Source organism: Muscardinus avellanarius (genome assembly GCF_963383645.1).
Source record: "Muscardinus avellanarius genome assembly, chromosome: 4".
Classification (NCBI taxonomy): domain Eukaryota; kingdom Metazoa; phylum Chordata; class Mammalia; order Rodentia; family Gliridae; genus Muscardinus; species Muscardinus avellanarius.
In genome coordinates, this window is record NC_137789.1 from 48,163,786 (window position 1) to 48,185,366 (window position 21,581).

Sequence of the window (21,581 nt, forward strand, 5' to 3'; positions counted from 1 at the left end):
ATAAAAATGCAAGTTAGCAATAAATTTGTTTTCTCCAACTGCACTTTGAAAGTCAGTGCATTATTTTTTGGGGGGAAAGTACACTAATAGAAGTGTCAGAACTTATGTGCCACTTTCTCCTTTTAATATATTTGGTAAAAGGGATATTACTTAATTATGCTTAAAATTATAATGGGGAGGATAAAGTAATTTCTTAGCCTTACAGTGACAGTATTGTATAAGTAAACATCAGATTACACATGTGAGATGGAGTCACTTTTCAGAATGGCTTAACTTTTACTACAAAACTAGACAGTAATCACCAAATTGCTCTGAAAAGGTTAATTTACTACTTAAAGAAAATCCAGCTACTTCTAGAGAGGATTAGGTAGCTCTTAGGCTTCAAGTGGATAAGAGTGTAATACAAACACTGATGCCCACATGAAAATGAAGGCATACCAAGCGGGGGGAAGGGCGCAGGTTGCTAATCTCTGATTCTGAAAGAGACCCAGCATCAGTCACCTAGTGAGACTGGAGCATGCAGCTGCTGCCCAGCCAGCACTCCCTCTCACACTGTGCAGTCTAAGAGAAGGCGCCTGGACACCCACTATCATACGAAAGCAATAAGGATGTTTCTCTACGCACATTGCCTTTCTCCTGCAATATCCCAGACAGTTTATGCACAATAAATTACATGAGAATTTTCATGGGCCCAGGGGATACAAATAATTGTTAAAATGTTCTTTTACCCAATCACAGACATAAGTGCTGGCTCATATGCCTAGACACCCAAAGAGAATGATGTAATAGGCCTAAAATGCTAATTGGGCTATTTGGCTTCTCTTTCTGGTCCCGTTGTTTGTTGCTAATTCTGTTTGTTTTGTTTTGTTTTTAACTGGATAGCCTGTTGTGGGTTGAAGGGAGCCAAAGTAAAAGAAGTGAAAGATAGAAAGAATGTATGCACATTTATACATCTGAAGATGCTAAATTATATTTATCTAGCAAATGATATCAATAATAGCTAGAAATAAGTTTGAAGTACACATCATTAACAAATGGGGGGTATTCTTGACATATTTTATGATGCCTACAACTTTTCTTGCTTAATTGTTTTAGAAGAGTTCTTGAAAAGCTGGCATTTTCCACATTCTTGCCTTCAGTAGTAGAGCTAAAAGCAGATAGGAAACCATCTGCATAGATTTAAATACCTACTATGTACCAGACACTTGAGATACAGCAATTAACAACCCACATAAAAAGCCCAGCCTTTGTAGGGTTTTTGTTCATAATCTCTACTTCCTGGTTTATATTCCCATAGAGAATTTATGTTGGTAATAATAACAGCATTTATTGAACACCTCATTTATATTTAATTTTGCCTGGAGCACTTTATATTTTCTTATTTCTTCTCAAATCAATCCTGGGTACTAGGTATAATTATCCTCAATGTTTATATTAGAAGACTAAATCTTAGAGCTGCTAAGGAACTTGTCTAAGTGAGACAGGCAGAGTCCAAAGCTGAGATTTCTCTGACAATTTCTCAATAAGTATTTAAGAAGTTTTTTTTTTATTATGAACCCAAATGCATATTAAGTTTCAAGATCAATATAAAGAAATGAAAACAACCTAAGTGTCTATTAACTGATGAATGAATAAAGAGAATGTGGTACATCTATTCAAACAATGAAATACTATTCAGCCCAAAAGAAAAAATAAAATTCTGTCATATTTGACAAGATAGATGAACTGGGCACTATTACGTTAAGTGAAGTAATCCAGGCACAGAAAGACCAGTACTATTTCATCACATTCATATGTAGAATATGAAAAAGTTGATCTCTTAGGATTTGAGAGGTTGAGAATAGAATGATGGTTACTAGCCGGGCATGGTGGCGCACACTTGTAATCCCAGCGCTTGGGAAGCAGAGAAAGGAGGATCACGCAGGTTTCGAAGCCAGTGTTGCTGGCTTAGGAGACCCTGTTTCCAAATAAAAACTATAAAAAATAGGTCTGGGAGTGTAGCCCAGAGAAGGGCTTCCAGGAACCCCAGTACCACACACACACACACAAAAAAAATGATGGTTACTAGAGACTAGAAAGAGTAGGAGAAAGGAGAAATGGGGAAAGGCACAACGTGTACTAAGTTGGATCAATAAGTACTAAGATAAGAGTGAGAAATACTGGGGCAGTTTACATTTAAAATCTGAAGGAGTGACCTTGCAAATGTCATAGAAAGGCAAGAGAAGAGAAAGAGTGTTCTAGTCAAAGCCCAGAAGGAAGAGACCTCATAGACCAATGCTGCTCACAAAACAGAAAGAGCTGAGTGATTTGAGTATTTTTATAGCATTTAAGTGTATTTAATATCTTCTCTAGAGAGTATCTCAAGGTTTAATGCCATATTAAAGAGAATATTTTATATGTAAGAGGTTCTCTCAGTCAAGAAGATCTTTCTTTGCAAATAAGAGATGGACTGAAATCCTCCACTTGGGCATATTTATGTGTGTGTGAAAATATAGATTCAATACAATGTTGGAAGTATGTGTGTCTATTACTAATATAACCATGGCTACAAAGTCAAGACAACATGGTCATAAGTAATCAGAGCAGGCAAAATGGTGAGTACTGAGAAGGGGCCATCATAACAAATTTCTGATGATTGTCACTTTATACTTTAATTTGTACTTCAGGGATTGCAGAACTGAAATAACACCCTTTGGCTAGCATGCTTTTATTATAGGTTTTATTGAGACCAGAGAATTTCTTGTCAGAACTAGCCTTCCTCTCTACAACATTAAAATTCTAAAATTATCATTGATCACATTGCTGGGATTTAAAAACTTGATATAGAATAGTTTTATATAAAAACAACATTTGTAAATTAAAGAGATTCCTTATTAATTTTTATGGTATTAAAGATTGAACCCTAGGGCATTTAACTTCTAAGTCCTCAGGCCCATTTTATTTTACTATTTTGGGGTTTTTCTTTGTGTGTGTGTGTGTCTGGTGGTGGTAGTACTGAGGTTCCTGGAAACCCTTCTACCTCTGGGCTGCACTCCCAGACCTATTTTATACTTTTTATTTGGAAACAGGGTCTCTTAATCCAGCACGGCTGGCTTTGAACCTGAGCGATCTTCCTGTCTCCACCTCCCAAGTGCGGGGATTACAAGCATGTGCCACATGCCCAGCTTGGGTTTGTTTTTGAAACAGGGTCTTGCTGGGTTATTGAGAGTCTTACTGTATTGCTGAGGCTGTCCTCAAATCTTCAATCCTCCTGTCTCAGCCTCTCAAGTATTGGGAACATGGGTATGGGCCACTATACCCACTTTAGTTCCTTACTAATACTTAAATTATTTAAATTCACCCCCCAAAAAATGGTTCATTAACTTGTCAAATCCTATAATATTAATTGAATTAATGATTTTGCTAAAATAGAAATAATATTAGGCAGAATATTCAATACCCTTTATGAATTATGATTATATTTCTAAAACTTCAAATGTCTTATGGTCCATAAACTGAATATTGAGGTAATACTTAAAGTCAATATCAATAAAGATATTGCTCCATCTTCTTCAAAACTGCGAGACAATAAAAAACTGAAATTGAACTAACTGCTTGGATTTTCATATTCAGGTGAATAAAAATAGTTATATAACTCCACCAGTGCCTAAAATAACTAACAGGAAGGGCAGAGCCCAATCTTATGTTCTAATATGAGTACAGGAGTCACCAACACACCACCTTCAATGACAACTGCTGGCCAGGGCTCTCTTTCCTTCCTTTTCTTGCCAGAGGTGCATCTACTTGTTGACCCATGGGTCACCTATCCACATCTGAGACCTGCTCACACACTAGGCAGAAAATTAGAAGTCTCCTGACCTACCAATGCTGCAGGATGCCTTAGATTATTTCTCAGAACCTTCTACTGAGAATCTTGGACCATGTTCTAGTTCTAATTTTCTCATGCCCTTTGCCTAAGTTTCTGACACTGCATTCCTCAGTTTTACCTTTTGTATCCTGGTCCAGGTGGTCAAAACTCAGGCACTATACTTTCCACTCACGAGGCTGAGCTTGCGTGTATTAGCTATCCTCTGTGAACCTGACCTCAGTCCTAGGTCAGGACTCTACCTACCTGCCTCCATAACTAGTGCCACAGCCTCAGCTGGCTTGGAGAGCAGAAGTTTTTGGACCCCTCTCTCTCTCCACAGCTTTCCACATCCTGGCCCAGGAGGAGTGTTGCTAATGGGAAGAGTCAACATTGAACACTCTGCAGAGGACACATTTCCTGGTGGAGAAGGCCATGTCCAAGAGTGTGTTTTTCTCTCTTCTACTATTTCTTAACCTATGCTATTGGCATGATAAAAGGACCAGGACCTGCCTCAAAGTAAACTCTGATATGTTTCTCTTTCTTTTTCCATGAGCACATTCAACCCTTAGCTTTAAAAACCTTAGATCTCAGTTCTAAACTGTTTTGCTCTAGTTCAGCTTTGTTAGAGCTAACTTTGCACACTAATTTGGCTAAGATCGGGACACTGTTTGCCAATCCCTGAATGTTACCTTTGTATATAGTCGCCCTGACATCTTTTTCAAAGCAAGAGTAATGAGTAGGATCTGATTTCTGAAAACACCATTTCATATAACACCGTTTCAAATAATATGTCTATAGCTAATCAAATCTAGCTTCTTAAAACTGACACTTTGTTCTTTGTATTGATACAATTTTTACCACCAAACATCCATGTTATGTTATATAAATTGGATTGTACTAGTCTTCATGCTCCTAAATAAAAACAGAATTTTTTGGCAACTCCCAGGGTTATGCAACCTACTCAAGGCAAAAAGTGGCTGAAACCAATACTCTATAAACTTTCATTAAGAAAATGTTCCCACCCTCACATACCCACACCAGAATGATATCTTCAAGGTTGAAATAACAAGATCATATTCTCATAGACTTTTGTACACATTTCTGAGGAAAGAAAAAATAATAAGACCCTTGTGAGCTGATTGTTCTCTTATACTTTTCTGTCTCTATCCAAGAACATAGCAAAAGATTGTATATTCTGTCAAATATTTTTGAAAGAAAATAATAACAATAATAATAATTAATAGTAATATAAAGCCCTAGTGAGACAGATTTTAGTATTTTTTAAAACAAAGTAATTAGGTAGTGGCAAGCACTTCCAAGAATTACACATACAAAATCAAACCCAAACTGTGCGGGTAATGATGAAAGTCATTTCCATCTGGTAACTGGTTTATGGTGGTCTTCCCATTGTGATTAGCAAACCACAGTATAGCCAGCTGTCTGGTTTGCACTATCAGCAGGCATGGGGTTAAGCGATATTACAAGTGGGTCTCCTAGGGTAAATTTCTACATATTTAAGAACCACAATTGTGTCAAAACAAAATTCTATGAACACACATTCTGTTGGTTCATAGGCAATTGCCAATCAAAGATCAGTGGCTCTAATCACTAGAAGAATTAAGATAAATTATAGTATGCTTTATAGTATGCTGTAGTTAGCTGTCTATCAGAGCTCTGATGAGCAGGATAATAATTTTTATGATCCAGAACATACCTTACATAGAAGGAACAGTAAGAGACTAAAAGTTTCTCCACTACCTAACTCAAAATATATTCTTATTGCAGTTTGAAATAAATAATAGAGCAACAAGACTATAAACATCCTAATTGGCACAGAAAAATTTTGTTGGCTCTTAATTAAGGTAGAATCTGGGCTTAGAAATTAAAAAAGAGTTGCATTTAAGCACTTTCTCTGCTCTATAGAAACTGATTTTTCCTTAGAAAATTTTTCCTTAGAAAAATTAATCAGTCTTCCTTTATGTATGGATTGTAGATAATGACAGTATCAACTTCTTTAATAGTTTTGTGAAGTTTAATATAATAAGCAGTGAATGCCTAGCATAGCACGTGGCATATTTTAATCATTTGGTAAATGTTAGTTATCTTCACTAATACCAAGGAAGTTGCCACAAAGACAATGGGCATCAGATGTATTTTAAAGACATTCAAAGGGAAGAATTCATAGAACATGATTAATATAATATGGCTCTTAAAGGAAAGAAAATAAGGATCATTTCCAGATTTCTGGCCAGGACAATTGTGTAGACAGGGAATAACTTTCATTATAATAAAAAGGAGAGGTTAAGGTCTAGTTTAAGAAGAGGAAATTATGTGTTCAGTTATAAAAATGTTCCTAGGAGATATCAAGATGTATCCAATAGGCAACTGAACATTTCTACCTAAGACTAGAAAAAGAAAATTGGGCTAGAAATTTTATCTCTACAAATCACCAGTAGAAAAGTGGCAAATGAAGACACAGAAATGGATTAGCTCATGAAAAACAAAATGTACAGAGAAAAAAAAAAACATGATCAAACATCAAGACTAAAGGGGATAAAACAACACCACTGTGTTTTTTTATTCAGAAAGATGGTATTAAGACAAGATGAAACTATGTTGCAGGAGCCTGTGGTGAATAGGGGTTGAGTGAATAGGGGTTGACTCTTGCCTGAGTGAGCAGCGGATGGTCCAGGTGAGAGATGGCATCTCTCCCCACAGAGGAGAGCAGAGCTGAGACCAAAGGGACCAAACCAAATGAGGAGGAGTCTCTGATTTCTGGTATTAGTTACAGATCCCATGGTACTCTTTGTGTCACCATCCCATCGTCTTTAGTAGAGTATCATTCAAACAGCTTATTCTGTGTCATCTCTGCCTCCATTCACTGACACTCCCTCTCCCATCCTCAGCAACTCTGGAAAAGGGCAGGAAGAGACTTTCAAGGTAAAGTTGTGGTTCTAGTTTTCTTCTCACCATCAGAGCTCTCTTTTGCTTTCAAAGAGAAGTCCTGGGCTTTTTCTTTTCTTTTTTTTTTTCTTAATCAAGGAAAGTGACATGTTATCTTGGCACAGGTGTGCCTGAGGGTTTGGGGTGAAGGGAAGCTGAGAGTCAGAGCCAGCTGGGCCTGGGTTATGTCCTCCAAAAGAGAAACATACGGGGTGATGGGGCATAAGGGCAGTAAGATGGAAAGACTGAGGCCAAAAGGTTTAGCACTGTGAGAATTGGGGGCAATTCACCTAATGTTCCGAGCCTCGATCCCCTCACCTCATGAAATCAGAAAGGATGATAATTCGTATACTGCTAGGTTTCATAGGATTTGTGCAAAACATTTAGGATGTAAGAGCACTCAAATGTGCCATTAAGGTGGTTAGGAAACATAAACCTACCTATAGAAGGAAAGAAAAAAGCCCTTTGTGCAGGCAAGTAGAAAGTGTATTAGCTATTATGAGAATAGCTTCTCTCTGCAGTGACAACTCTGGCTTAGCTCATTTCCAGGTTGTGGGAGATACTAGAAAAACACAGAGGTGCATCATCCTTACTGTATGCAATTCCAGCTCCGAGGAGAAAGCTGTCTCTTCCTGAAAGATCTCATACATGTGCTAATATAGACTGACTGGGCCACATGGGGGATGTTTTAAAATATTTTTATTAATGCATTTCAATTATCTACTGTTATGGTTACATAAACACAATGTCCCCTGAAGAGCTCATGTGTTAATGTTCAGAGCTGATGTAATGAAGTCATGAGTGTTGTAATCTCTTCAGTGGATAAGTCCATTGTGGTGGATTTACTGGGCAGGTGGGTGTGGCTGGAAAATCTGGGCTCCTGGGGGTATGGGCTTAGGTACTATGTCTTTGTCTTTGACCATGCTTGTTTGCTTAATCTCATGTTAGAGCTGAACCTTGCTCTCCTCCTCTCTCTCTTTCCCATGACCATGCATTGATATCTGCAGACCCCAGCCTCCCATAAACTGAATCCTAAATCTCCAAGAAAACTGTAAACAAACAAATCATACTTTCTCTAAACTTTTTGGTCAGCCTTTTGGGATTATATCAGTGTGAATACTGACTAAACATACATCACAGTCAGGTTCAGTATGATACAAACATACATTTTCACACAACACATGGTGTATTTCCTTGTGCATCCCACCCCCTTTCCCCTTCTTTTCTTTCCATACATGTTAGTGAAATTGGTACCACTACCGAAATTCTATATTTTTATAGTATTATTTGAATTGCTTCCTTACTCAACCCTTCTTTTTCTCGTCAACTCCTTTCCCCAATCTCCTTCCACTATGTTTTTTATTTTCTTATGTTTTCTATTTTCTCTCTAGCTTCCACATATAAGACAAAACATACAACCCCTGACTTTCTGAGACAGGGTGATCTCACTTAGCAAAATCGTCTTTAGTTCCATACACTTTCTTGCAAATTACATAATTTTGTTTTTCTTTATGTTTGAGTGTAATCCTATTATATGTATACCAGTCTCTTTATCCATTCATCTGTTGATGGATGCTTAAGTTGGGTCTATAATTTAGCTATGTGAATTTTTCTACTATAAACATTGGTATAAATTTATCACTATAGTATTATAACTTTGATTTAAAAATATTAAGGAGTGGCCTGGCATGGTGGCACATGCTTGTAATCCCCGCGCTTGGGAGGCAGAGACAGGAGGATCGCGCAGGTTCGAAGCCAGCCACGTGTGCTGGCTTAGGAAACCCTGTTTCTAAATAAAAATATAAAAATAGGTCTGGGAGTGTAGCCCAGAGGTAGAAGGGTTTCCAGGAACCCCAGTACCACTAACAAAAAAAATATTAAGGAGTGATATAACTCAGTTATATGGTGGTTCCACTCCTAGTCTTTGAGGAACTTCTACACTAATCTCCATAGTGGTTGTACTAATTTTCAATTCTACCAACAATGTATAAGAGTTTTATTTCCCCCACATCCTCATCAGCATTTGTTACTGTTTGTATTCTTGATGATATGGTCATCTTTATTGCCCAAACAATTTAAAAATAATAAATGACTGACTTGTTACAGAGTATGCCAGTCCCTGTGCCTAGACGGCAATCCCATTCCTGAATCTGTCACTGGTCAGGGGTATGGAATTGTACCAATTTTTAAACCTTGGGCTCCCAGCCTCACCCTGCCCAATAGTTCTGTCTGGATCCTCCTATCAACATAGTTGCATATAAGAATCTGAGATAGGTATAGGAAAGCGAAGAGAAAGAAGGAGAAGGAGGAGGAGGAGGAGGAGGAAGAGGAAGAGGAGGAGAATAAGAATAAGAGAAGAAGAAGAAGAAGAAGAAGAAGAAGAAGAAGAAGGAGGAGGAGGAGGAGGAGGAGGAGGAGGAGGAGGAGGAGGAGGAGGAGGAGAAGTGGTGTCTAGGCCCGAGCATCACCTCTAGAAAAAATATGATTTAATTATTCAAGAAGGGATCTAAGCACTAATGATTTTTTAAGCCCCTAGGTGGTGCCAAAAGAGCAATGAAATTGAGAGACCTGGTCTAGGGATGTTCTGTCCATTGAACATCCTGGATAGACTCCATGACTAGAGCCAAAAGCAGGATTTCATTTCAAGAATGTGCACTAAAATTTGAAAAGGCATTGTTTCCCAAAATAAATACAAGGTATAGTTACTAAAGGCAACAGGGGTGGATCCTAGCTGAGAAACACAGAGGCTGTTGACGATGGAGGGCACACACTTTAACCTCATGCTCACTGCTATTGCTACACACCTTGCTTAATTTTGCACACCCTAAAAAGGAGGGGCAGGGGTCTTTCACATGGACAACTCTAACTAAATACTATAGGAAGCATTATTTTAATAAGTGGTGCTTAAATATCTGAATCATCATTTTTATACAGCGAAGAAAAATAAAAATAAAATCAGAAGTGATGAATGGTGTATAGGGAGGGAATAGGCCACAAGATGAGGAAAAAGGAGAAAGGAAAAGCCAGAAAAGTGTCACTAGCTCCTCTGTATATTTTCATGGAGATCGTGGAAGTATACTTTGGACTTACTCAGAAATATTTAGCTGTCATTGTTTCTGGAGAACAGAAAGGTCACTAGCAGGAAGATGCAGAGATTTGGGGAGCTAGATTAGAGACATATAGCAAATGCAAGGATTCTGTATCCCCAAAGCTCAGAGCATGCAGGGAAGGATTCCCAGACAAGCCTTTAATCTTTGTAATGCGGTATGCTTCAAGAATTTCCACTTATTGTTCCACATGTCACTAAGCTGCCCTCAGGAGTGCAATGGAGCTCAGCTTCCACACATATGTTTTGGTGCCAGTGCTGTCACACATTCTACATAATTATAAAGAACATCCATCTTCTGGTCTGCTGCCCACAATGATGTGGTTTAAACACCAGGAAACCCCCTGGCAACTTAAAATTTTCATGGTTTTAGAGCAAAATTTCTAGGTGATCCCTTGGAATGCAAGGGAGAAGACTCATATCCCCTACATCGCTCGATGAGGTTCTTACAGAACAAGTCGTGCGTTTCAGTATTCCACAAGTCACAATCCTTGAGCTTTCATTCTGGAAACAAATCATCCCCAGGTGGTCTTGTAGGTCATGTAGAATGTGAACTAGATATGCTAAGTACCAGTCTTGATGCTGGTTAACTTGCCAACCATATTGGCAACATATTTTAAGTTCAAAACATTCTCTACAAATGTTTGCTCATCTAAAAAATACATTAAGTTGTGAGGCCTTTAAGACATTAAAGAACATTGTGATACATGCAATCTATCAATAATGGCTCTTAAATAAAGACAATAAAGAGGGCTCTGATTTTTAAGATATTTTTTTAAAAAACAAATGGATTATGAAAAGTTGGTATGGTACCACATGCCTATAATGTTATTACTTGGGAGACTGAGAAAGGAAGATTGCAGGTTCAAGACCAGTCTCGGAAACTTAGCAAAGATTCTCAGCAACCTAGCAAGATCCTATGTACCTGAGTTCAATTATAAGATCCTATGTGCCTGAGTTCAATTAGAGCCCCAGGGGGGGATCTAAAATATTTTAATATGGTGAATACCTAAGATTCTTTTTCTTTTCTTTGAAATGAATGTATCTACATTCATATTTATATTTATTTATTTTGTAGAGAGGCAATGCCTGCTCTGGAAGTCTAAGAAAGCCTATATAACCCTTTTCCCAGAATAATTTTTAAAACAAGTAACAAAAAATGTATATAATTTCCAAAAAGTTACATACCTGAAGGTTCTGTTGTTTCAGTTTAAGAACCTAATCTTATGTAATCTATAAATGTTTTATTCAAGGTCAAGTTCAAGACATTTCAACAAAACACTTGCAGGAAAAACAAATCTAGGCTAGGTAGGTAACAGGTACATTAGCAAACAGCTGGTGGTGGGACAGTGCATGGTAGGGATAGTGGCAGAGTGCACAGTGCATGTCCTATCTGACAAGGGTGGCCTTGAGGAGGTCCAGCAGATTTTTGCTGCATAGAAATACGGGCCCCATATGGTCATGTTTTCCCCCTTTTAAAAGAGAAGTGAGATATTTAAATTTTCAAATTAAATATCTATATCTTCTCAAATGTTAGCTGAACTAAAACGTAATGTTCTTTGGGATTATAAAAAACAAAACATACCTTTTTACCAGATTTGTCTAGAGGGCTGCAATTTTGTAACTTCAAGAAAGTAGAGGGAAGACAGAAGAAACCAATTGCTTATATTTTCATGTGTTTTGATATGTTTTCACTATCAATATCATGATTATATTTATTTCTAAAATATAAAAATTATTTTACATTCAAATTCCAGCCTATGGTGAAAGCACACTGAAGGAGAACAAACAGTAGCTCATACAATGTTTTCATTCTTCCAATATTTCTTGAAAAAACCTATTTCTATGTGCTAGACACTGCACAAGTTGGTAAGGGTATAAAGATGAAGACATTGTCTTTGTTTCCAGAGATTAGAGACCAATGTAGGAAGAGTTGTTCCCAAATTTTAAAATACAATGTGTTAAAGACTATCATAGAGATATGTAAAAAGTACAAAGGGAGTGGGAGGGAAAAAAAGCTTAAATCTTCCCGAGAGATTGAGAGAGACTCCCAGAAGAGAGAGCTCTTCGAGCAAGGCTCTACATAAGGAGGCCCAGTTATTAATCACCTAAAAGGATATGCTAAAAAATTGGGCTTTTATCCTAGAGGAAATAGAGAGCCTTTTAAGAATTCTGAACAGGGAAGCAGTTGTGTTTAACTTTTTATTACTCTGGCTGCAGTTTGGAATGTGCCCTACAGGCGGAGACAAAGCAAAGGAGGAAGATGGGCCAGAGGGTGGTTTTCATTGTTCAGAGGATGCACTAGTGCAGCAGGGGCCATGAAGCAAAGCTACTAGGTTGAAAAGATATTTAAGGAATTGTTAAAAGAACCTAGTGGCTGGTTGTATGCTAGTGGGTAGGTGGCAAAAAGAAAGAGAGAACTGAGGACAACTTGCAGGAGTTTCTACAAGAGAAAGCCTAGTACAGAGGAGATAGCATAAACTATGCAGCCAGACTATTTGAGCTCAGACCTCATCTTTTCCACTCATTTGCTGTGTGACTTTAGGCCAGTTATGTATCCTCTCTATACTTCTGTTTTGTACTGTCAAGTGCTCTTAAAATAGTTCTTATGCATTTTTTTTACTCTTATCATTAATAACTGTTATATTCTGCTTACGGTAGCAGTAGTATTAAGTTTGGTTTAGAGAACTAGATATTGCATGTAACATGTCTTTAGAACATCCTGAGCTTGCATAGTTAAGTATGTGGATTGCAGCCAGGTGTGGTGACACACGCTTGTAATCCCCGTGCTTGGGAGGCAGAGACAGGAGGATCACGCAGGTGCGAAGCCAGCCGCGCAATGGCTTAGGAAACCCTGTTTCCAAATAAAAATGTAAAAAAATAGGTCTGGGAATGTAGCCCGGAGGTAGAAGGGCTTCTAGGAACCCCAGTACCACCAAAATAAATAAATAAATAAATAAATAAATAAATAAATAAATAAATATTTAAAAAGTATGCGAATTGCAGGCTAAGAAGAAAGTTTTATTAGCATAGTGATGGTACTTAGAAGTATTTTAGGTGGATAAAGTTGTCTGTGATGTTTTTAGAGAAAAGGTCCAGAGTTTGAATCTCCAGGAAAGTAGGGCTTAATGGGAAGAACAAAGAACCAAATTTGCAGAGGCTCATTAAAAGAGAACCCAGAAAGGCAGCAAGAGAAAACTGAAGAGCAGTATCTTAAAACCAAGGGAAGAAAGGGGTCTGGAAAGAGTAGAAGTAACACAGAAAGTGCTATAGAGGAGTCAAGTGTATTGGTAACTGTAAAATGACTACATTCTACAATTAGAAAATCCTTAATAAAGTAATTTAAAATGACTTGTTGATACTGGCACATAGAAAACACTCAAATTCTAGTTCTAGTATCCTTCTTAATTTAAAACTCATTTATAAAGACAGGAAAATGAAAAATAATAACTAAATTGACTCATTTGGACTTTCCAATATTTCTGATTTTAAAATATCAAGAGCTGGGCATGGTGGCGCACACTTGTGATGATCGCAAGTTCACAGCTAACTTCAGATAATTAGGCCCTCCACAACTTAGTGAAACCCTGTTTAAAATAAAGAATTAAAAATAGGGCTCGTAGCTCTATTTTTTAGGTGTAGCTCGTAGGTAAAGTGCCCCTGGGTTTAATCCCAAATACCACAAAAATAAAATAAAATAAAAAAGAATTGAAAAACTTCATATAATATACTATGCTGAGTGAATAAGACTGCTTTGAAAGTCAATGGAATTAAAATGGGTATTTGCTTTTGATTGTGTTATGATGCAAGAACAATGATTATACTCCTACTTTTTATAAAGAAATGGAGCTGATAGTAATCACCAACATCATATTTCCACAAATAGAGGGTAGCGACTTCTGTATCCTGCTGTCGTTATTTTTTGTCACTTCGCTTTTGAGTTTAAAAACTACAGCGATGAATATGAATACAAAAGTAATTTGAAGGGAAGGGTATTCATATCTTTTTAAAGTAATGTTTCCCTATTACTAATAACATTAGTATTGTTCAAAGTCTGGTTATTTTGGCAGTTAGAATATAAAGTGAAAATGTTCAAAGCACTGGCTTTGAAACCAAACCCTGACTCTACTCTCAGGTATTAGGTCCAGAGAACATTCTTTATTCTTCTAAGCTTGAATTTCTTCATACATAAAATGAAGGGGAGACTGCTGTCTCTGAGGTTTTAGTTGGGATGGGAGTTGTGATGATGTATATAAGGGTTTAGCACAGTGCCCTTTACAATAAATGGTAGTTTTATAATATTTTCCTTTTTAACTCTTCATTTGAAGCAAGCATGAAAAAGTTTGAGAGGAAATTGTGTTTTTAAAAAAATAGGTAGTTTTAGAAAAGTTATTCTTTTTGTACACTAGCAAAACCTTCCGATTCTTCCTAGCAGTGTAATTTGTCCATTCACTGGTAGCCTTTCAAGAGAGTCAGCATCCGGATCCATAACTTCCCATGAGACAAGAGCTGAGTAAGCCTTGTGCCTCTCATCAGCTGGGGAATGACCAGTGTGTTTCTTCATAGCCAATGAAATAGACTCATGAAACAAAGTCCTTCAAATCTATAACCAAATTAAAGCAATACAATCGGCGACCCATGACTTTCACATAAACCATATCCTAATGATGTGCCACAGGAAACTTTACCCTATCCCCAGATTTTCTTATTAGCCTAATATCTTTCAAAGAGAAAAACAAATTATTACTAATGACATATTTCTTTCATTTAACAGTAAATTACAACAAGATAAATGTATAACATATGCTGAAATTATCCGGTGACAAGGCCCTTTTAAGTTCATCACCTATGCTTTCAAAGAACATGCAATGTTTCATTTTGAACTGAAAATCAAATAAAAGCATGGCTGAAATTGCTCTAACTTGTTATTTACTTTGCAGTTTTTTTGAAAGGTTGCTGTGCTTTGCTATTGGCAAAATGGTCATTAAAAATGTAATACAAGACTATGTAGTGAAATGGAAACCTTTAAAGTAAGATAGCATTGTGGATCTTAAAGGAAAGCCACCAGTGCAGATGTTCCTAATCATACTAAAAAACACAAACACACAAACCCGTTTGTTCCAGCTACAGAATAATTTAATTTAAAAAGTGCTTATAATTCAACAATATAAATAATAGTTAAAGCCAGGGAGGTAGTGAAACTGCAAGGAAATATAAACCTACAGTCTATGCCAAGAAAACTGTTCCAAATTCTCAAGGTTGAGAAATCAATTTCTCTCCTTCCAACAGGTAAAAAAAAAAATCTATATTAGCCAAAAACTGAGAACCTTTATACACACACACACACACACACACACACACACACACACACACATACACACACACAAATTCACCAAGAGAAATACCTATCTAAACCCATAACCCAGAATATTATTTAGAATCTGCTACAGAAAAGTTAAAGTCAGACTTCTCACCAGTTTTAAATTTCTTATTGAGATATAGATTCAGTAGGTAATGTGATACAAAAGTAAATCAGCATACACGATAAAATATAAACTCTAAGGACATATAGGATTCTTTTGGTAAATAATAATCTTGGCAAAGAGCCTCCTTTATGTACCGAAAGCTTTGCTCTTAGCTTATAGCAACTCTCAAGGCTACAGCAGGTAATTGTGTGCTGCTAATTAGGTTAGAAAACAATTGTAACGAAACCAGAAGATATGTTTTAGCTTGATTCAGTGAAAGTTAGGAACAAGTTATAAAGGCCGCCAGATCAAGTTATAAAAGTTCATTTTCCCACAAGTACCGATCTTTTATAAAAAGTAGGAACTTTAACACTGAAAATATGTAGCATCATTCAAAAACTGGTTCAATGTTTACCTGCTAGCAAAATACAGCAAAAAAAAAATTTTTTAAACACTGGGAAAATTCAAAGATATACACAGTGCTTATTTTTCCCCTACCTAATACTCATTTCCTTAAGTATCCATTTCAATAGCTAACTTGTCGATTCCAGGTCATAATACTCTTCTAAGAAGCAAAGTGACATCCATTCTACAGAAAACTGGAAAACTAGATGCAAAACATTACCTTGTGTCACCTGTTGAACTGCCAACATTATCCCAGACACGGTATCTGGAAGTAGGTTTTCTTTCAGGTTGTAACGTGGTGCCCAGTCCAAAATAGGTAGCCTCCTTCGACACCACTGTTTAATATCTTCACAATGAGGGGTGTGCATCTTTCTCCAGATCATGCTTTTCTTTTTCCTCTTTGCCCCTGTCATTTTTCAGATTTCCTCTTGTAGAAGTCAATTTCTTCAGGCAAGAAAAAAAAAATCGTTGCAGAACACCTCTTTTCAATGCCAGGCTCAGGCTCCAATTCGTCTGTGGTTTACAATGTCAAAGCTACGCAGAAAATAAATAAATAGAGAGAAAGAGAGAGAGGTTAACAGAAGCATGTAAATAGATGCAGCTGGGCTATAATGGCTTATTATGGTACAACTAATTATTGTAGATAAAAAACTGCAGATGAAAACCTTGAATTCTTATCTGCATGAGGAGTGGTTCCTGTTAGCGTAGTAATTTTCTGATCTTGGGAAAGTAATAGGTTCGGTGGTAACTTGGTCTACAGCTCTCTTGCCAGTAATCCCCTTTATATTCACTGTAGTCTTATGTTTTTGGCTGCAATCCCAATGGTTAATGAGGTAGTTCTGGGCGTGTGTTGGAAGTAGGCTGGGCTATGCTAATGCAACCAGGAAACATCCAGCTAGTCCAGTTTCTGCCTACAAGCTACACAAAATCATAAATCTGCCAGAAGGGTTTCTGGTATAAAATATACTCAGAGAATCCACCACCGAACCTCTTTGGAAGATATATATTTCCAACATATTCTCTGACTTGCCAGTTCCACAAAATTCAGAAACACGACCAGGCACTAAAAAGATCCTTATCGCTCTTTACTTGCTGGTAGATGAGGTTTTCATTCATACAAAAACATTCAGATAGCCACTGTGCAGGCTGGGAGAGGACTAGCTAGTCCTCATAAACAACTGAAATTTCATCCCATAGGCTAAGAAAATAAGGATCACAATGAACAAATACTTGTGGCTAGATCTCTTCCTTGTCTCTAAAACTTTTCATTCAGTTTTTTTTTTTGTTTCTCTAACCTGTATAATTCACACACTTATGCCACTGTAACTGAAATTTATTGTGAATAATAGATTGTTTAAACTGTTGTTTAAGGTGTCCCTAGCTTTTTGGTTTGTAAAGTGCTGCCCTGTGTCCACATAACTTTTAGAGGGGTGTTACATTTTATAATACAGCAGTCAGACTGTCAAAGATTGTTATTTTATGATTGTTTCCTCAGCCCCCAGAAGGGGGAAAAAAAAAAGGCTACATTTATGAGCTGTGCCATTGGAATTAAACCAAAAAGCCAATATACTAAACTAAAATTGTGAAGCCAAGAAAAAGAATACCATGTATATAGTTTGTTGCAGTGCTTTTTTAATGCCCATTTATTTAAAGAATAAAAGTCTGATTTCTGGAAGCTTTTAGAATAACACAGAACTTGGATCTCTTGGCCAGTCTAAGGATCCCTGCAGCACTTTCTCCCATTGTTTTTAAAATGAAGAGTCTTTTGGGCCTTCCAAAGATTACATCTCTTGCTTTCTATCTGTATAACAATGATTTTTTAAAAATTCAATAACTATTAAGTATACATAGTAGGGGAGACAGAAATATTTTATTTATATATACAGAACAGAATTTGACTTACAGTTTTCCAATTATTTCCATTATGTTAAAACTCCAAATAATTCAATACTTCATATTTGAGGACTATAGAGAGTCAGATTTAGAGACTATGCTATATATTTTATCCAGATTCTCTTGGTATAAAAAGTGGATTTATTAAACACATGCAAATCCACTCTTAATTGAAAGGTTTTATTGATTTCCTTCACATTTTGTACACTATACTCAGCAATACACAAAGAAATTCAGAAGTTATAAGTATAGTGATTGTAAATTATTTTCATAATCAAAATAAAGACAAAAGATTTTTTTCAAAATACATGTCATAAATTAAAATCTATGCTATGAGAAAAATAATTTAAAACGTCACTGATATCACCAACCAAAAGCTATTATTTGTGTGATTTCAATTATTTTAAAATTTGTGCTAATGAACAGGATTTTCAGAATTGAAGGTGAATCTGTGTAGAAGTACCTGAATCACATCAGTGATAGCAATTGTTCTAAAATATTTTAAGACAGAGGGAGGAGAAATCAGCATAATAAAATAGTTCTGAAATCTCTTAATCAATAAATGTCTAAGAATTAGAATAAATCTTTCCTGAAAATCTTTTTTCTAAAGTTTAAGCCAAGAATTGCAATTCTAGACTTTTTTTTCAATTTTGTACGCGGACACATTATTTAAAACATTCTAGCCAGGCATGATGGCAAGGGGCTGAGACAAGAGCACCACAGATTCAAGATGGGCCTCACCAACATAGCTAGACTCTCAGGACCTAGCACGACCCTGTTTCAAAATAAAACTTCTAAAAAAGGGGTGAGGGCATAAGCTTAGAGATAAAGTGATTCTCGGTTCAATACCCAGAAACACAACTCCTCTCTCTCTCTCTCTCTCTCTCTCTCTCTCTCTCTCTCTCTCTCTCTCTCTCTCTCTCCTCTCTCTCTCTCTCTTCCTCTCCCTCTCTCTCCAGAACATAGTATTATTCCTATTAATAATCAATAGAACCAAACAAAGAAAACCTTATAAAGAAATTTCTTTATATGTATAAAATCCTCAGAGTTGTTTGACGGGCTCATGAAATTCAAGAAATCTTGACATACTTATTCAAAATCTTCAGTGACTAAAAGCAGCTTAAATTTTAGTTCTATTACAATCTATACAGGATATTTCTTCCTAAATGTCCAGAACAATATGGATTCAAATAAAACGATAAGCTTATTGTCTTCAACCTCACACATAAACCAACAGAATTTTTTTTTCCTTTTAAAACATCATTTTGATCATATAATTGATATGTTTGAATTGAATTTCTACTATCTCCAAAATTAAATGTAAATTCACCAGTGCTGTTATGTAACCCTTTTCTCCTCCTTTGTCCCTTGAACAAGCTTCCATCAATTCTAGTTTATCAGCAAGTTGTCACTGAACCAATAATAATTTATTAGACTCTCTGTGAAGAGCTATAGACATGGAGGGAGAGGGAGCAGGTATTTTCTCTTTATTGGAGAAGGTATCATCTAATGCAGAAAGCACAAGAAGAGTTTGTACTCTAGAATCTAGACAGAATGGGATAAAGTAACAAGTCAAAAAAAAAAAAAAATTCGTGACACGGGAGCTCAGAGGAGGAAGAGCTGCATTCCCACTGGGAAGAGAAAAGCCTTCCCACCCTGACTAGACCATCCATCTCAAAGGTGAACATACTTGCTCTCTGCTGTACATGACTTTGCCTCGTCGGTTTCTCTTGATACTAGTTTCCCGAGTTATATGATGGTCTTTTATGTCATTTCTATATTCACTCATTATTCACCTCTACCATGAAATCTTTCCTGGTATCCCAGAGTTTTGCTTTTGCTATATCATCAACATTCAGGTAATTCTCAGGCTACGCATGGGTGTACACCTATAGTTATGTCCACTGTTTATTGGCTTCCTTCCTTTAAATATATTTCATGTGATTTTATTCATTCTGGCTCATAAGATTATAAATTCCTTTTAAGTAGAGACTATTCACATAATTTGTTTGTTTTAGGAACTAGTAGAGGATTCACTCAATAAGTAATAGGATACAGTTTTCCTACTCCTAAAATTACCTAAGAATCATCACTTAGTTTGTCATGGCTTGATTGCCAGGCTATGCTATTAAAATATCAGGAAAATAAGTGGAGAGAAATAAGAATTAAGAATTTAATTAAGAATTAAATAAGAAATAAGAATTAGAGACAGCAGGGGGAAAATAAGAAAGGTTTTCTCTTTGCTTGCTCAACTTCTCCCTTTTCTGTTCCAATCTAAGCAAAGTTCGGTTTTCAACATAGGCCCTTTTTCTTATATTATAGAATCCAGAGATTGGAGAGAAGAAAAAACAGGTGCAAAATGCAGGAGAGAGCAAGGAGAAGAGAGGTAGAAAATGGACTGAAGATTTAAAGTTCTGGGGAGTTGGCATATGAGAGCCCCTGGAGCAATTACATAAGGAACTTGGGCCAAGCTGGAGTGAGGTAAGAGTCTCTTGAGAAATATTGTGCAGGTTATATTGGATCACATTTAAAGATTTTTGAGAGACAAGTAAAGATTGACATTCTCAGATAACTTTTGATTTTAGCATGATGCTTCACCTGGATGGAGACTGGCACACATAGAGCACTGATTTATTATACAAATAACCTGTGGGACTATAGACTTAGAGCATCAATTCCTAAGTCATACCTATAATTTCAGGAAGTTGATCGATGGCATTTCCAATAAGAGGACACTACAGAAGACACTCTCCTCTCAAGAAGGGATTCCAAAGGAGAAAGTAGATATAAAGACAAAAGCCATTCGTTCTGCATTATGCCAAGCCACCCTGAGGCACATCCACGCAGAAGGAGCAACTCTTATTAAGTCCACCACACAGGGTAACTTCTCCTAATTTGCCCAAAGTTTCAGATAGGTTGGCACAGCCCTGAATTCAACCTCTGTTTTAGTTTTTCTAATGATTGAAATTAATAGCCTTAGGAAAAGGGCCTATTTCAATTTTCAGACATTCTGATTATTAGAACATTCTTTCCTAATTACTGAGCCAAGATTTGCTACTTAAGATGTCTACTCTTTGGTGTTCATCCTGATTTCTCAGTTACAGTATGAACTATTTGGCTTCAGGTCTAATAAATTCAGTGCTACTAAAAAAAAAAAGTTTGGATTTTTTTTTTGATGCTGTTTATTTCACAAATATTGTGGCATCCAAGTATGGACATGGCACTTATAAGCCAAACGCAGCCCTGAATGGTGCACTTAATACTTTTCTTATGACTGGCTAGCTAGAATAAAATTATATGCTCTCAGAAATGACTGTTAATAGACTTTATTTGGCTTTCTGGGGGGGGCACTTCACAAAACTTTCCATTCTGTTTCTTTGAAATGCTTTTTATATACTTTTATTGGTACATTACAGTTTCACATCACAATGTAATTCATAATGATAGTGACATACATGCACACAACACTTGATGGGCTTTTCCCCGGCTTCCTTCTTATCCCCTCCCTTCCCCGTATCTGATATTGAGACTGGCATTGGTATTCTCACATATGTACATAATATCAAAGGGTGTGTTTCCTTCATTATTTCTTCCCTCCCCCCAGACCATTTTATCCCACACAAGTTTATCCTGTCATCTAAAGTCCTTCCTATGTTTTGATTACTCACTAGAGAAAACATATGACCATTCACTTCCTTTGAATGGCTAATCTCACTTAACATAATGTTCCCTAGGTCCATCTATTTTCCTAAAAACAACATAATTCTTTTCTTGCTGAGTATAATTACACTGTGTATATATCCCATAATTTTGTAATCTATTCATCTGTTGATGGACACGTAGATTGGTTCTATAATTTGGGTATTATGAACTGTGCTGCTATAAACATGGATATGCATATATTGCTATAATTTTCTGATTT

The 21,581-nt window shown here is 36.6% G+C and overlaps 1 protein-coding gene across 1 annotated transcript in view; it reads right to left on the reverse strand.

The window, feature by feature from the left end:
* The window catches only part of SLC26A7 (solute carrier family 26 member 7), a gene marked incomplete at both ends in the record, with an annotated part of 119,095 nt that extends 102,916 nt beyond the window's left edge, over window positions 1-16,179 (reverse strand). Inside the window, one exon of the mRNA XM_080693733.1 lies at window positions 15,987-16,179. Within this exon, the coding sequence (XP_080549859.1) occupies window positions 15,987-16,179 (193 nt within the window). The remainder of the gene's footprint in view (window positions 1-15,986) is intronic.
* Between the last annotated feature and the right edge of the window lie 5,402 nt (window positions 16,180-21,581).